Genomic DNA, 18,230 nt, shown 5'->3' with positions numbered 1-18,230 from the left:
ATATTTGTTCAACTTTTAAAGAATTTTATGGTAATTTTAAATTATAAAAGAGTATTAACTACAATTTTAAAAAGAAATCTTGGTAATGAGTGTAATTTGCTTTATATATTATTAAATTTTTCACGTTTTTCTTTGGCAATTTTCCCATTAAAGTTGAATATCAAAAAAGACGGCCATACGTCTTTCATATTTACGACATTTCTTTAACAATAAAATAATAAAACTTTTACTATGTCTTCATATTAATTGTCTTAATCTGTTTGGTCAAAAAGGGAATGCCCATAATGTTCTTTACACGCGAGGTTACGTGGAAAAAAGAAAAATGACAAAAAAAAGAGGCGAATTTTGAATGCACATTTTTTTTGTCTAACTTCTTTTGTACCATTTGGTAAATATTAATATAAATAATAAATAATGGTATATAATTATACTAAGATTAAACAAAACAAAATTTAGAAAGACAGAATTAAAAAAAAATGACTAAAATTAAAAGTCCCCTATATATGTTTTCAAGGGAAAAGAAATATTTATGACTAAAAGTTTCTATCAATATAGTAAGAAGAATTGTGACATGGTACCTGAAGTATTCTACTGCAAGCCTTATGAATTTTTGTTGTCAAAACCGTTCCGTTTCAGTAATCAGTGTATCTCGGGCACAAGGATAAATCATAAATCGATTAATTTGCGTGAATCTCACTACTATTAACAGCCTCTTTTTATATTTATATCGTAATTTAATATATAAAGCAATTTAAAGAGAATAATAGTCTATGTATCACTTCTTCATTTTTGTAATATATATATATATATAAAAGACATGCTAGTCAAAGATTAAACTCATAATGACTAATAAAATAGACAATGGTGGATTAAGTCTACGTAAGTGACAAGCTGCCACGGATGCACATGGTCTAGTGTCATTAATTAAATAGAGGAAAAGACAAGTAGAACGTGGTTGTGGCAGCTAGCTAGCTTTCACTAATATGTTTATACATGATGATCGATGGTTACTGATTAATTTGCGCAAAAAGTTGGTGAAGTGTGTTATGCTATATATAATAAATGCATGAGCATATATATGAAGGTTAAGGTGATCGATGGTTTAGGGAAAACATGCATGGGATTAATGATATGTGTTACGTTGGCTAAGAGTGTGAGCATTTTGAGGGTAACAAAATCTTGGAAAACGTTGGATATGTTGGATTGATGTATTTTGATTATGCAATTTAATAAAAAAAATCTCAATTAAAATGTTTGAGAACCAAATGTATCTCTCACTAATATAAATGATAATTTCAAATAAAACTTAAAATTTTGTATTATTTTTAAATAAAGGAGTTGAAATAGATAGAATATTAAATTGTAGTGAGTAATTATATATAGAGAAGGTATGAAAACTTATCTTTTTTCTTAACATTCGGGAGATATAATAATGGTCAATTAAAAAATAAAAATAAAAAATAATTTTATATCCTAATATCGATTTTACAATAGATATATATTAAATATATATATATATATATATATATATATATATATATATATATGTTTATTGATTTTTGTCACTAATTCAATTGGATATAATGATATTACATATCGAAGATCAAATATAATATTTATTATTTTAATTGTATTTACTATATTGATTTATTAATCTTTCATATTCTTATTATATGGTACATTTTATAAAAAATTAACGTTTCTTTTTATAAAATATTTTATAATTTTTTATAAAACATTAATTTTTATTTCATTTCTTGTTTTTATTAAAGACTATGAGATTGTATTTTTCTATTTATCTTTAATATAATTCATTAATTGTTATTTATCATTTTTATTGGTATTGATGTATAAATTTTTATATAGAATAATTTTTCACCTCTTTTATAAAAATTTAAAGATAAATCAAAAAATAAAATTAATAAATCATAATTTTTTATTTTATAAACTCAATAAAATCAACTAATATAATTGTACAATTAATATTAAAAGTTTGGAACGTAATCTTCGATATTTATCAATAACATTGATTTTTTTTATTATTATAAAATGGTCAAAAAAGAGAAAATTTTAATTAACGATTCAACGAAAATAAAGATAATTAAACTATTTTTTTTAGAAGTTTTAAAAGAGTTTTCAAAAAAAATATTTATTAAAGGAATTTGAAATTTTGTTTTAGAGAAAAAAAATCTTTGAGGGGGCATTTGAATACATATATTACCCGACCATTTTCATTCTCACCTTGAATACAAAGAGATTTGATTTTATGATATCATACTATCATTTAGAAATTAGAATCAAGCACTGAAGCCATTCTATTGAGCATTAGAATTAAGTTACATAATCAAATTATGATCAACCCATGGATTAAATTTCACATCAAAACATTAATTAGAACACCAAAAGTTATAGAGATATATAATGTGTTAGCTAGTGTTCATGAGAATATATTTATATGCTTAAATTCAATTAGTACATCTTTCTTTCTTCAGCTTGCAGCTTCGTTTAATTTCTATTTTCTATCACACTAAGAGAACAGAGTGAGTTAATTTTAATGTTAACAACCTTTACAAAATCCACCGATCTAAGGCGCAGTAAATTAACAAATGTAATTAAAAATAAATAACATTTAATTAATTATCCAAACAAAATGTTACTTTCATTCTTATTGTATCAGCAATTATCATTACATTTACATCTCTATTTTTCCCTCTAAGTCCAATAGGACCTCTTTAGAATAAAAGAATAATAAATTAATAATTAAATAATTACTTACAATTATAATCATTTAATAAAAGAATTTCATAATATTATTTACAATAGAATCATAAAGTCTGGTTTCCTTTTTGAGAAAATTCTTGAACCATTGTGCAGAAAGTTTTTGATATCTCTTCAAGTCATTTTTGTAATCCACGAAGATCATTCCAAATCGTGATGTATATCCTGAAGACCACTCAAAATTGTCGAACAAAGACCACACATAATATCCTTTCACATTTGCGCCTTCCCTATCATTTATAAGTTAAATAAAATATATTAAGAATTATGTATGACAAAATAACACAAACATTTAATATAAATATAACAATATTACTCACCTAATGGCAGATTGAAGATAAAAGAGATGACGATAATGATAATCAATTCTGAAGGTATCCATAAGAGATTCTTCAAGTGACAACGTAGGATCGTCATACTCATTTATACCTATAAATTAAGTGAATAATGTAAATTATAAGTTTGGATATCCATTCAATAAGATATAAAAATTGAAAATTATAAACAACAACACATGCTATTGTAATAACAAAAATTAAATCCATATAAATAAGTGTTATATATTTACCATTCTCGGTGATGTAAATCAATGGATTATTGTACTTGTCTTTGGTATATAATAAAAGGTCACGAATTCCTCTTGGATAAACATATAACCAATCAGAGGCAATCTTTATACCTATAGGTTTCCCATCACGTTCATCTACAATCAATTACAAATATTAAAGATAAGTCATTATCAACCATAATGATATTCGATATTGAATACATGCAATTTAGGGGATTGATAAAAGGATAAAAGATTAAAGTCCTTACATGCAGGATTGACAAGAGAATCTGTTGTGTAACTAGGTCTAGCGTTGCTTAGATGAGGTGCATCAGAAGCATATGTTGTAGAGTAATAGTTTAGACCAATAAAATCAAATGAACCAATAAGTTGTTTGGCTTGCTCTGTAGTAAACTTTGGTAATCTTGTTCTCACGAGGGATCGCATGCTTTTTGGATAATCTCCGGATGTTAATGGATCCATATACCTGAAATCAATTAACTATGAATTCAACCTTTTTTTCGACAAGTCATGCATTCTCAAACTCAAATAGAGAAAATAATGACTTGGTTACTCTTATTTAAATCTTTAATATATACACCCTATGAGGCACACCATTTAAGGCTTAAGCAATGAGTAGAAGCCTTCACAAGATAAGGGTAATGAAGTTCAATATATCAATGTAAAGTCTAGCATATTCTACTTGTGCATTCTATTTTTTATTTATTGGTATATTTTCAATAAATAGCATATTTTGTGCATTCTAGTTTTTATTTATTGACTTTTTGTTCAATAAACACATGCATTTTTGTAAAACCAAAGTTAGATAAAGGTAGGAAAACTTACCATCCAAACATGAAGTCAATTGCTCTTTCAGCCGCCTTTTGATCATATTTGGTATCTCTAAGAGGCAAAAACCAATTAGCTACCAAGGTTATGCCAATTATGCCCTTTTGAGATTCCTGGAGAAATGATATTTAAGTATTTAGTTATTTTTTTAGTATAAAGCAACCTTTATTTATAATTTCCTTTTTTTTTCATTTTCAATCTCAATGTTAATTTAATATGGCAAAGTCTATCTATAACACATTAAAGGATAAAGGAAGTTAACTAACTTGATATTTAATCTTGTACACATGAACAGCTGCTGCATGAGCAAGAAGTTGATAGTGTGTAACCAAATAAGGCTCTGTTGCAGAATTACCACCGGTGCAATTTAAATTTAACCATGTAGAACAACGACCTGGTGCCATTCGTCCATTTGCGTAGCCATTATTACTATAACTCCATGGCTCATTCAAAGTAACCCAATACTTTACCCTATCACCAAATTCTTTGAAGCAAAGTTCTGCGTAGTCTTGAAAATCTTTCCTGAAGATCAATATATGATTATTCAATAAATTATATATATTCATATCTATATGTTAAATGTATTAAGCACATAAAAAATTAATATTGATTTAGAATTAAAACTCACACTATGCGTGGACTTAAGAAGCCACCATATTCATCTTCTAATGCTTGGGGAAGATCCCAATGGAAAAGAGTCACAAGTGGTTGTATACCTGTAATAGTTAATATTTAATTAATATTAATTATCAACAATAAAGAAATATTATAAAATTAAAGTCAAATTAAGCACATTAAAAATGGAAATCAATTAATTTTAAATTCTAACCATTTGCGAGCAACTCATTGATAAGATTGTTGTAATAGTTGATTCCTTCTTGATTTATTCCTCCAGTTAGCTTTCCTCCTGTGGATATAAAATTAAAACAATTGGTTAAATATGGTATGATCCGACTAGTCAAAGCTCAGTTCAAATTAGTTATCGTATGAAATAAACTTACTTGGGAGAATCCTTGACCAAGATATGGAAAATCTATATGAATCCAAATTCATATCCTTCATCATCGCAATATCTTCCTGCACAAAAAATGACGTTTATGAACACCAATTATTATATATATTTATTTGAAATAGATATAATTCATATTGTAAAATAAAAAAAATACTATCTTACTGTGACAGGAAATGAAATATATATACCTTGTAGTGGTGATATGAGTCAATGGCTACGTCTCCGTTGCTTCTGTCGTTGATCTTTTCTGCATTTCATTAATAAGCAAAATGTAAATGATATATACATATACATGTATAGGGAATGAGAGAGATATATAGTTAACTAGTTACCTGGGTATTTATGGGTGAAGGTGTCCCATACACTTGGTCCTCTACCACCTTCATTTGCTGCACCTTCGAACTATAAACAAAAATTAACAAAATCAAACCATGCAATAAATTAAGTTTGTAGCTAGAGATTGAACAGATATTAATCCCTTTATATATGTTTGTGTTGTAATAAAGAAGAGCAACATATATACATACCTGGTATGAGGAAGAACCTGCCCCAAAGATGAAGCCTTGAGGAAAACTGTTCCGATTGAGTGAAATGTCAATAATAGGTGAAACTGTAACTGTTTCTTTGCATGTAACTTTGGAAGAACTAAGAAGAACAAGACCAATGAGTCCGAGAACGAAATAGCCATTGAATGCCATGATGTGTGGTGTGGTATGTTTGTGGTTTGATGTTAATGACTGAGAATGAGTTCCTCTTTATATAGGAAGGAAAGGAGTACCTACCAACTACCACCACTCTTAGGCACGTTCTTCATTTGATAATAATTGTTGACTTAGTACGCTGACTAACTCCACTTGATGCTTACCTTGTTTGGTGGATTATTAATAAATTTTCTCACGTTTTTCTTTGACCATTTTTCCATTAAGTTGAATATCAAAAAAGACGGCCGTCTTTCCTATATACGACATTTTTTTAACAATAAAATAAAACTTTCAATCTGGTCATCATATTATCCTAATTTGTGTGTATGTATGGTCAAACACCAAAACAGTTTTGAAAATTTCTTCAGCCACGAAGTTACAAGGAAAAGAAAGAGAACGAAAAAAGAAAGTGTTCTTACGGGAATTTTGGATCTGCATTTGTTTTTTGTCCAGAAACGATTTAGGACCAGCCGGCAAATATTAATCTAAAGAACAAATAATATTTTTAATTAAAAGTTGATTATAATTCTTCTCGACATTTTTTTTGGTAAATATACACCTCTTAGTTTAATTAATTTGTCCTAAATTCAAGTATTTATATAGTTGTGTTTAACACTTAATATCTATCTCACACGCACACAAATACTTAACTGTATCTCTTTTTGATCTCTTTAGTCTTTAAGTTCATTCTATTAATTTTCAAATATTAATAACAATATTAAAATATGATAACTAAATAAATTTGTAATATAACTAAAAATAACATGTTTAGTTATAATATTTCCAAAAAGTTGATTCCTTGTGATATAAAGTTTTAATTTAACTGAATATGGTTTATGAAAATTCATTTAAAACGATGAAGCAAGTACTCAAGTATGATAAGTACTCAAATATGATATATATATATATATATATATATATATATATATATATATATATATATATATATATATATATATATATATATTTGTGTGTGATGAATACATGTGAGGCTGGTGGGCAAAACATAAGTTGATTAATTGAGGTTAGTTATATCTTAGTTGATTTTGGTAATGTTGGATTTGATTTTGGGGTAACGCTTATATTCAACTGTTTGATGCACTATCCACCAATGGTGAATGGTTGAACTAGTTTCCAAACTTACTTGAATTCTTCAATATATGATTTGAAGCATACGGATAACGTCGTCCCTAAGATCAAGTGTTAGAACTCAGAACTCCATTCTCTGATATATACATATATCTACGCAAGCCAGATGTTAAACAAGTGAAAATGATTATTGTGAAGGAATTCCAAGGTGAATTAACCTCTTTTACATGACCTTCCCGGGTCATTTATGTCTTGTAATATTTTTTTATTTATAATATTCCTATAAAATTTAATTACCTAATTTATTAATATCAAGAAAACTAGTTAATTTAATTGATAATAATAAATTTATTAATTTATATATATTTTTAAATTATTTTTATATTACTTCTCTTTCATAATTAATATGTATATAACTTCTACATCTCAATAATATTTTCCTCTCCTAATTATTTTTCATATTTTTTATAATCAATTACAGTATATGTTCTTTAGAAAGTTTCTATTTATAAGGGTGTATTAAATTAGAATTTCTATAAAATAAAAAAAGAGTTATGTGATATTCAATTAAGATAAATTAAGATTTTTTAAGAGTTTGTCAAAATCTAATAGTATACAATTGAAAGAATCAGAACTTTTTTTACGAATTTGTCAAAATCTAATAATATTTAATTAATTAAGACTTTTTTTTTATTTTAAAAAAGTATATTGATATTCAAAAATATAGAAATTTCAATATATTATTTTGAATAGTGAATTTTGTGAGATCTTTAACATAATTACATGTAATTCACTCATCAAATAATCTCACCAAAATCTTTAAGATTTTGTATGACTTTTTTACCTTTTTATTTCTACTCTTTTTTTTTTTTTTTTTCTCTCTTAAATATTTTCTCTCACTTTACAAGCTTTTCTTTCATATTCTTTTTTCTCTCTCATTCTCTCGTCATTCTTGTTTCTCTCTCTTATTTTCTTCACTATATCACTTTCTCCTCTTCTTTTTATTCCTTTCCTTCATTTATCTTTTCTTCTTCTTGTATTTTTTCTCTCTCCTTCTCTCTCGACTTTCTTGTTTTCCTTTCTCTTTCTCTCTCTTTCTTCTCTATCTCTTTTTCTTTTTATCCATCTCTCTCATATTTATCTCTTCTTCTTGTTCCTCTCTATCAATTGATGCATAATTTATCAAATTTTATTTTTTAATTATTAAATATTTAAAATGATTTTTGTATTATTAAATATTATCTATTTTTAAAAATTTTAAATTATTAAAATTTAGATGTTTATTTTTAATAAAATTTAATATTGAAATATAAAATTTTGAAACATATATTAAAAAGACTTTACAAGTTGTGGTAATGACCCTCAAAATGAAAATGAAGTTTTCAATTTACGTCGTACATCCTTAAAAAATGTGATTGAAAAGATATTTAGTATTTTTAAATCACGCTTCATAATTTTTAAGTTTGGGCCTCTGATTCTATTTAAGACATATTAGTATGTAACATTACATAACTTTATTTACAAAAAGTGTCATTCTGATAAATTTTCAATTGAATTAGTGGATGAATCTTCATCTTCAATACTACTAGTTAGTGAAGACTATAATTTTATAAACATATTATTCAAATTCAAGTGCATAAAAGAGAATATATCAATGCATAGAAGATTAGTATATATTAGTTAGGAGAACATTAAAATCAATTATTTTTCAAAAGATAAAGACAATTATTTGTTGAAAGATAGAAAAAGTTGTTGGTTTTACTTTTCTTTATTATTTATGATATTTTCTTTTAATTAAATCTTATAATATTACAATCCATGTTTTCTTATGAAATCCTTAAAATTCTTTAAAATCTTATAATACAAATTCATTAAAATATGAATTACAAAGTTTTGATTAAAATCCAATGTTTAAAAAAGTCTTTTAAAAAAATCTTTAAAATTATAACATTCCTACAAAGTCTTTTAAAATATACAAGATTTTTTCATATTAAAATATATTGTCTTTCAAAATCTTAATTCAATACACTCTCTTAATGTATTTTATCAAATTAAGATAATATGTATGGGAGTAATTTAGTATAAAATAATTAATATATGAGATAATATGAATTGCATTTTATATAAAGGAACAATCAGTTGTTCTAAGTTGAGTCTTATAAATAAGAAAAAATGTAGTAGTATTAATTAAGATGATAGTGAAGCACAATAATTAGGATGAGAATAAGCCAAACCTTAAATAGAGACTTACGACTTGACATATATTTAATAAAAATGTCAAGTTTAAACTTTTAAAAAAGTCTGTTAAACATGATAGATCAGTTTATTTATTTATATTATATAATAAAAATTATATATATATATATTAATAATATAAATAAATATTTTTTAATACAAAAAATTATCAATATTTTTAGCATTTTTTATTGCATTTCACATTCTTTGTTCGAATGAAATAAAAAATAAAACTTCTAGTAGTTACATCTTCATCTACGCTTTTCCTTAATCTTTATGATTGATTATCTAAAATATTTCAAATGGAATATAAAGAATATTTAGAGAGTTTTTTTTATAATAAATTACTCTTTTTTATCACAGTTTATGTGAGTGTATGTTAGCGTATAAATATGCATGTGTTGTTTATCTTATGTTAGTTTTTTTTATTATTTTTTTAAAATATAAATTTTAATAAAAATATAATAAAATATTTTTTATCACGTAAATTAAATTAAAAAAAATCATGTGTATATATTAAAATAAATTTGTTAGCTTTTTAAATATGCTACTAAAACAGAACAAATTTTTAAAAAGGTTAGACTAAACTTATAAAAAAAACTTATAATAAATAATAAATCAAATTTAAGCTTTAATTTTATAAAATACATCTAATTTATATATTCAAAATCTGATCTGGTCTATTTTCATCTCTGCTTAATGTGGATATCCATTTAGTTGTATGTTTTCCCAAAATTAAGTTATTTTTAAGAAGTTAAAATTTTGAAGCTTATCAACAACTTTTTTTCTTTTAAACTGATTTACTATATAAAACCTGATTTTTTTATTGTATTTAAAAAAATCATATTGAGATAATAATCACATATAATAATAATCGATAATTTATACAATTAATTATTAAAATGATATAATTTTTATGGCTTTTTCAAACACACCGTCAATTAGTGCATTGAGGTTGGAGATCTTCTGATGGCTACAAGCTCTTCGTAAGGTTAAGACACAATGAGAAACGAAGTGGTTACTTACAAAAGTCACTTTGATGCTAAAATTAACAAAGATTCATCTAGAGTGATGATATGGAATAAAATGCTTACCTACTTTAGAGACCGAGACTATATATATAAGAACATCTTCAATGATATTCTTTACACAAGTTTTTATATATTAAGCAACCATTCTTATCTCATTTGGAGTTCGTCACGTGTAAGCAATGTTCCGCCATGGTGTAAGCAACTATATATTTCTAAACTTTTTTAAATAATAAACAATAGATTTTCAAGCTCAAATTCTTAACAGAAAAAAGTGGAAAATTAAAGGTGAAAGCATGGCCATAAAATGAACATTCTTGTTTGCACTATAAGAAATGTTACATATAGTGACATACAAAAAGTGTCACTATAGATACAATATATGTAAGTATATGTTTATTTGACATATAGTTATGCACAATTTTAGTGTTGATTTTGGATGAGATTTAACAACATATTTTGTGTGTCACTATAGTTTATACCCACACTTTTTTAATAATATACCAACATATATTGTAGTTATTGTGTGGGTAAAGTAATTTTTAGTGACATGTATAGTATTACTATACGGTGTGTGTCACTATATGATAATTTTGTTGTAGTGATCGTAATCAAATACTAGCCAGATACAAACTCAAAATCAGAAAATAAAATATAAAATCACAATTGTAGAACCATATACAATTTCTTTACCAAAACAATATGTTAGTTCTATTCTTTCTGTATCAATAGATCTACATCTCTATTTCCCCTATAAATTCAATAGGGCCTCTTTAGAATAAAAGAATAATTAAATAAAAACCAAATAATTACTTACAAAAATGATCACTAATAAATGAATTTAATGATATTATTTACTAGAACCATAAAGTTTAGTTTCTTTCTTAAGAAAATTCTTGAACCACAGTGCCGAAAGTTTTTGGTATCTCTTCAAATCATTTTTGTAATCCACAAAGATCATTCCAAATCTTGATGTGTAGCCTGAAGACCACTCAAAGTTATCGAACAAAGACCAAACATAATATCCTTTTACATTTGCGCCATTCCTATATCATGTATGAAATAAGAGAAAATAAATTAAAAACTAAAGTTATATTACAAAATAGCATAAACCTTTTTAATAAATAATGATGAATTACTTACCTAATTGCAGATTGAAGATAAAAGAGATGACGATAATGATAATCAATTCTAAAAGTATCCATAAGAGATTCTTCAAGTGATAGTGTTGGATCATCATATTCATTTATACCTATAAATTAAAAGAATAATACAAAATATAAGTTAAGATATTCTTTCAATAGGTCATAAAATTAAAAATTATGTGCCACAATGCACACTCTTACAATAAAGGAAATTAAACATATATAGACAAGTGTTATTTACCATTTTCTGTGATGTAAATCAAAGGATTGTTGTATTTTTCTTTAGTATATAATAAAAGATCACGAATTCCTCTTGGATAAACATATAACCAATCAGAAGCAATCTGCATTATTATGAAAAAGAAAGGTTAATTTTATTTATTTTTTATCAAAAGGATTGAACTTGTAGATCATTTACATGTTCAAGGAGGTATACCTTTATGCCTATAGGTTTTCCATCACGTTCATCTGCAATCAATTACAAATATTAAAGACAAGTTATTATCAACCATGATGATATTGAATATTATATATATGCAATTTAAAGAATTGATAGAATGATAAAAAATTAAAGTCCTTACATGCAGGATTTACAAGAGAATCTGTTATGTAGCTAGGTCTAGCATTGCTTAGATGAGGTGCATCAGAGGCATATGTTGTAGAGTAATAGTTTAGACCAATAAAATCAAATGACCCAGCTAGTTGTTTGGATTGTTCTGTAGTAAACTTTGGTAATCGTGTTCGTACAAGAGATCGCATGCTTTTTGGGTAATCTCCGGAAGTTAATGGATCCATAAACCTGAAATCAATTAACTATCAATTCAACCTTTTGTTCAACAAGTCATGCATTCACAAACCCAAATAAAGAAAATAATAAATAGGTTGTCCTTATTAAATTCTTCATATAAACACCCTTGAAGGCACACCGTTTAAGGCTTGAAAATTGAGTAGAGGCCTTCAAAGTTGAGGATAATGAAACCCCAATATATAAAGATATTGTCTAGTAGGTTTTACTTATGCATTGTATTATTTTTTTTCTTCAATAAATTCATATGTATTTTGTAGAAACCAAAAGAGATGGAGGAACTCTTACCATCCATACATAAAGTCAATAGCTCTTTCAGCAGCCTTTTGATCATATTTGGTATCCTTGAGTGGCAAAAACCAATTAGCTACCAAGGTTATGCCTATTAGACCCCTTTGAGATGCCTGTGTACATAATATTCAAATATTTAGTTTTTAAAAAAGAAAATATAAAACCATCTTTATTATAATAATTTCTTTTTTCTAATCCAACATCAATGTTAATTTAATATGGCAAAGTCTAACTATAAACATCTAAAAGGTTAAAAAAAATTAACTTACTTGATACTTTGTCTTGTACACACGAACAGTTGCTGCGTGAGCAAGAAGTTGGTAATGTGTAACTAAATAAGGTTCTGTTGCAGAATCACCACCAGTGCAATTTAAATTTAACCAAGTAGAACAACGACCTGGTGCCATTCGTCCATTTGCATAGCCATTATTACTATAACTCCATGGCTCGTTCAAAGTAACCCAATGTTTTACCCTATCACCAAATTCCTTGAAACAAAGTTCGGCATAGTCTTGAAAATCTTTCCTGAAGATCAATGGTTCAATAAATTATATTTATATTTAGATTTTAAATGTATTAAGCACATAAAAAATTAACATTGTTTTAAAATTGAAACTCACACTATGCGTGGGCTTAAAAAGCCACCATACTCATCTTCTAATGCTTGAGGAAGATCCCAATGAAAAAGAGTCACAAGTGGTTTTATACCTGTAATTGTTAATATTTAATTAATAATGACTATAATGTTATAAAATTAAAGTCAAAAGTACACTAAAAGTTGAAATCAATTGAGTTTAATTAAATTCTAACCATTTGCGAGCAACTCATTGATAAGATTGTTGTAATAGTTGATTCCTTCTTGATTTATTCCTCCACTTAGCTTTCCTCCTGTGGATATAAAATTAAAATAATTGGTTAAATATGGTATGATCCGACTAGGCAAAGCTCAGTTCAAATTAGTTATCGTATGCAATAAACTTACTTGGGAGAATCCTTGACCAAGATATGGAAAATCTATATGAATCCAAATTCATATCCTTCATCATCGCAATATCTTCCTGCACAAAAATTGACGTTTATGAACACCGATTATTATATATATTTATTTGAAATAGATATAATTCATATTGTAAAATAAATAAATAAAATACTATCTTACTGTGATAGTAAATGAAATATATATACATACCTTGTAGTGGTGATATGAGTCAATGGCTACGTCTCCGTTGCTTCTATCGTTGATCTTTTCTGCATTTCATTAATAAGCAAAATGTAAATGATATATACACGTATATGTATTTCATTCTCAAATATATATACGTATAGGGAATGAGAGAGATATATAATTAACTAGTTACCTGGGTATTTATGGGTGAAGGTGTCCCATACACTTGGTCCTCTACCACCTTCCCTTGCTGCACCTTCGAACTATATATAAACAAAAAATTAACAAAATCAAAACCATGCAATAAATTAAGTATATAGCTAGAGATTGAACATATATTAATCCCTTTATATATGTTTGTGTTGTAATAATAAGGGCAATATATATACATACCTGGTATGAGGAAGAACCTGCCCCAAAGATGAAGCCTTGAGGAAAACTGTTCCGATTAAGTGAAATGTCAATAATAGGTGAAACTGTAACTGTTTCTTTGCATGTAACTTTGGAAGAAGTAAGAAGAAGAAGACCAATGAGTCCGAGAACGAAATAGCCATTGAATGCCATGTTGTGTGGTGTGGTATGTTTGTCTTAGTTTGGTTTGATGTTATCTCTGAGAATGAGTTCCTCTTTATATAGGAAGGAGTACCAACTATCTCACTATGACGTTAATTAATTTGTTTACAATATAATATAATATACTCTAGTGTTGACTTAGATAGAACACTGACCAACTACACTTCACGTTCATGCCTACCTAGTTTTATATATTACAGTCAAACTTACCCCACGTTTTTCTCAATTAATTAGGCCATTAATTTTCCCAGTAATATTGATTATCAAAAAAGACGGCTGTCCACGACATTTTTTTAACAAAAGAATACGTGTTACTACGGCATCATATAGTATTATCTTAATTTGTTTGGTCCAAGACGAACAAAACAGTGTTTCCAAAAAGAGTATGCCCAATGCTCATAATGTTCTTCACACGAAATTACTTGAAAAAGAGAAAGAGGATAAAACAAAAATAGTAATAATAATAAAATAGTTCTTTAAGGAATTTTGAATCCACAATTTTAATCTGTGTCCAATAAACACCTCTTGTGCACAAGCAACGATTGACGACCAGCCGGAAAATATTGATCAAGATGACGAATAGTTAGCAATTAAAAAGTTTGTTTGTAATGCTTTTGAATAGTGTTTTATTTTATATGGTAAATACTTCTGCGTATATTTGTCCAAAAGTTTCAAGCAGTCAAACTTTCATAAAATACTAAAATGATGAATTCACATTATTTACTTAATCTATCTCAATAATTTTCGAATTGGTCAAACCTGAATATCGACTGATTAAAGTATTAAAATACGATCACCTTCATTCAAAGTCGCCAGGTTATCTACCAATTAGACGCATACACATTTTTTTAATTTCGTTCATTGCTTTAATCAATTATAAAATTTTCAATCAACATTGAAATTATATATTCTTATTTATTTATTTATTATTATAGAAATATTTTATATATTCAGTCAAAAAAAGAAATATTTTATATTGTCTAAATAATTTTTTAAGATTGATGATGACTGTATGTGTTCATGTATAAATTATAAATACATATGGAGAGACTTGCTAACTATATGCATTTACAGTTAACCGCGTGATACTTATTGGAGTCATTTTGAATTATGTAAATTCAAATTATACAAGGTATACATTGTATAAGTATCTTTAAATTTGGGTAAAATAAACTAAAACATATAAAATTAAATATAGTTAAAATTATAAAAATATGTGAAATTAATTCAAAATGGTTAAAGTCTAATGTGAAAGGATCAATTTTTTTTTTGAAGAGTATATGTTAAAATATCTGACAGCGTTATAAATTCTAATTTAAAAAATATTGATTAAAATATAGTAATAATAAGTAACGGATATAGCATAACCTCTAAGTGTGAATTATTATATTATTGAATAAAACTATTTTGTGAATAATTGTAGTATAATAAAAGAATCTGTTAAAAGAAGAGTTTAACATGCATGTATAGTCAATATAATTTTTTTAATTGTCAATTAATCAAAATTTATCTTTATTGTGATTTTAAGATAATTATTATAAAAACTAATAAATTTAATATACATGATACCTTAAGATGACATTGTAATATTTTTCATTATTAATCCAAGTTTTTTTTATTCTTAAAAGAAATTAAGGAAAATAATCAGTAGTTTATTTTATTCAACCCACGACCAAAAACCATATCCATGTATGACTCGGTCGTTTTCGTTTATATGATAGCATATGGATTTTAGTGAATAATGATAGGGAGTTGCTATGGTACCCTCATCGAGGAGTTTCAATACATTTTTCTATGTAAACTCATAAAAGATTTTTAAAAAATTAATTTAATCATAACATGAATAACCCAAATTATACTTATAAAATAAAATATAAGATAAAATTATAGAGATTAAAATTATAAGATTTCAATAATATTATAAAATATTAAAAAAGAAAAAATTAATAAATAATAGAAATAAAAAATTATTAAAATTATAATATAGAAATTCAAAAATTTAAGACAAAAAGACAAAAATATACTTAAAAAATTATTAAAATTAAAATATAAAAATTCAAAAAATTTAAGTGAAAAGATAAAAATATACTTAAAAATTATTAAAATTAAACTATTTAAATATATAATAATATTATTACAAATAAATTAGAATATATAAAATAAAAAACTGTACCGGTACCCTCTCAAATAAAATGGGTATCATAAAATTTCCCATAATGATATTGTTCGGTAAGATCCAACCTTCATTTGTTCTCAACTAACGGTCAATGTATGATGCATCAAAACACGCAAGTCATACGTATGTATAGAATTCTCGTATTTGTTTTTTCAATTAGCTACAGAATCATATTTATCTAATGGGAATAAAATGCAACAAACAATAATTATGAAAGAAAATTATAATTACGAAAAAGTTAAATATGTTTTTAATCACTATAAAATTGATAAATTTTTATTTTATTTTTTTTATAAAAAAAACATTTATGTTTTTCTTTATAAATATTATTTTTTATTTTTGTAAAATATTTTGACCTTAATAAAGTAAGTAAATTTTGATTTTAGTGCATGTATATCTTTTACTTATTTTTAATCCTCTAAAATCTTAAAATCTTTATTTTTTGTCTATCAATAATTTTAAGTTAGATAAACAACATTTATTTTAATAATTTATGCAAAATTTTATAGATATCATATACTAACGTAGTATCATTAATCATGAATAATACCTATTTCTAAATGTAATTAATTAATAATAAGGACTAAAAATAATAATTTAAATTTTAGATTAATGAAAAATTTAAAAAGTATTATAATATTTTTTAAAGTTTTTATTGGTTAAAATTTTAATATTTTCTGATATAATTATTAAAAACATATTTTTTTTAATTTTTAAAAAAATATAATCTTTAATTATTTTTACAAAAAAAGAAAAAGAGTAAACAAACAAATGGACTAAGGATATTTTATTATTCAATCTTACTAATTAAGTTGTTTTACAGGACTAATTAAGTTTTTTGGAGAATAATTAGTATTTATTTATTATTATTAAAAACAATTAAGTATAATGTTACCAAAGAAAAAAACAATTAACTATAACCGAAAATGAAATTTTTCCAAATTTACACGCAGGGGTACAAATTAGAAAATTTACACCGCAAGTGGCCACAGAGCCCATTTCATGCACACAAGCCCAATCTAAATTGACACCCTAACATTTACACCAGCAGGCTCACAAAATCTATTATCATCACTCACACAACACCATACTTTAATATATAAACACTTTAATATATTGCGACTGAGTAAAAGTTCATTTGAATATAAATTAGCAACGGATTTTAGAGTGTTTTTCCCTTAAAAAAATATTCTTTATTTTATTAATAAAATTCTCAAAATCACTTCTAATTTATATTAACAAAACAATAAAATTGAGACTCCAATCATTTAAAATAATATACCATACTCTCTTCTATTTAACATTATGCATGAATTATACTATGGTCATATGTTCATTTTTTTTAAGATTGTTGGTAGATTTTTTTATAATAATTTTTTATACAATTTTAATTATATAAATATTTATTTTTTTATTTGACTAAATAAATTTTCTTTGATGTTCCTTTAAAAAATTTAGGCGATCGCTTTTTTCAATCGTGATCAAAGTCACACAAATATTAATATTTAATTTTTCTTGGCACCATAATATTAATATTTGTTAGAGATATTGAATATTATTGAAGTAATTTTTTGGAAATAAATGAGAATTATTGAACTACATAATTTTATTTGTTTTAATTTTAAACTTTAATTTTAAAGTAACTTTTACGAGAGAAGTTGGGCACTACTAAAGTATTCCAACTTATAAGCCAAAAAAAAGTTGGAAATCAAGATCTAGTTGCAGGAAAAAAAAAATTATTAGCAATCATAAAAAAGTTATTAACGGTTTGCTAAATATGTGAATACTAATGTAATCTGAAAATCATCTTTAGCAATTTAAAAATGTTAATAAAAA

The 18,230-nt window shown here is 25.3% G+C and overlaps 2 protein-coding genes across 2 annotated transcripts; both read right to left on the bottom strand.

Moving 5' to 3' along the window:
• Positions 1–2,637: 2,637 nt before the first annotated feature.
• On the bottom strand, positions 2,638–5,922 carry LOC109799160 (cyanogenic beta-glucosidase). The gene is made up of 12 exons (XM_020359691.3): positions 5,714–5,922; positions 5,519–5,588; positions 5,375–5,433; positions 5,176–5,251; positions 5,004–5,081; positions 4,803–4,890; positions 4,441–4,696; positions 4,172–4,287; positions 3,595–3,812; positions 3,347–3,481; positions 3,099–3,207; positions 2,638–3,008 (listed from the first exon to the last, which is right to left on the bottom strand). Exons 1-12 carry the CDS (start codon positions 5,882–5,884, stop codon positions 2,789–2,791), a joined length of 1,596 nt encoding a protein of 531 aa, XP_020215280.1. The 5' UTR covers positions 5,885–5,922; the 3' UTR covers positions 2,638–2,788.
• A 4,944-nt stretch (positions 5,923–10,866) lies between these two features.
• Positions 10,867–14,259, bottom strand: LOC109799161 (cyanogenic beta-glucosidase). Its single transcript, XM_083062356.1, has 13 exons — positions 14,039–14,259; positions 13,839–13,908; positions 13,670–13,728; positions 13,463–13,538; positions 13,291–13,368; positions 13,101–13,188; positions 12,750–13,005; positions 12,478–12,593; positions 11,966–12,183; positions 11,821–11,852; positions 11,626–11,728; positions 11,383–11,491; positions 10,867–11,285 (listed from the first exon to the last, which is right to left on the bottom strand). Exons 1-13 carry the CDS (start codon positions 14,207–14,209, stop codon positions 11,090–11,092), a joined length of 1,572 nt encoding a protein of 523 aa, XP_082918482.1. The 5' UTR covers positions 14,210–14,259; the 3' UTR covers positions 10,867–11,089.
• Between the last annotated feature and the right edge of the window lie 3,971 nt (positions 14,260–18,230).

Source organism: Cajanus cajan, chromosome 8, assembly GCF_000230855.2.
Source record: "Cajanus cajan strain Asha chromosome 8, NIPB_CcT2T_4, whole genome shotgun sequence".
Lineage (NCBI taxonomy): Eukaryota > Viridiplantae > Streptophyta > Magnoliopsida > Fabales > Fabaceae > Cajanus > Cajanus cajan.
The sequence above is the reverse complement of the archived record's forward strand: the minus strand, read 5'-3'. Positions and strand labels throughout refer to the sequence as shown.

Bases quoted from the DNA above. Each gene is read 5' to 3' on its own strand.
- LOC109799160 (XM_020359691.3), bottom strand. From the start codon at position 5,884: ATGGCATTCAATGGCTATTTCGTTCTCGGACTCATTGGTCTTGTTCTT. The intron at 3,208-3,346 runs GTAAATATATAA...CTTAATTTATAG, and splicing joins GATTTACATCACCGAGAATG to GTATAAATGAGTATGACGAT. The intron at 3,009-3,098 runs GTGAGTAATATT...TATAAATGATAG, and splicing joins TATCTTCAATCTGCCATTAG to GGAAGGCGCAAATGTGAAAG.
- LOC109799161 (XM_083062356.1), bottom strand. From the start codon at position 14,209: ATGGCATTCAATGGCTATTTCGTTCTCGGACTCATTGGTCTTCTTCTT. The intron at 13,729-13,838 runs GTAACTAGTTAA...AATGAAATGCAG, and splicing joins CTTCACCCATAAATACCCAG to AAAAGATCAACGATAGAAGC. The intron at 13,189-13,290 runs GTTAGAATTTAA...TAACAATTACAG, and splicing joins CAATGAGTTGCTCGCAAATG to GTATAAAACCACTTGTGACT.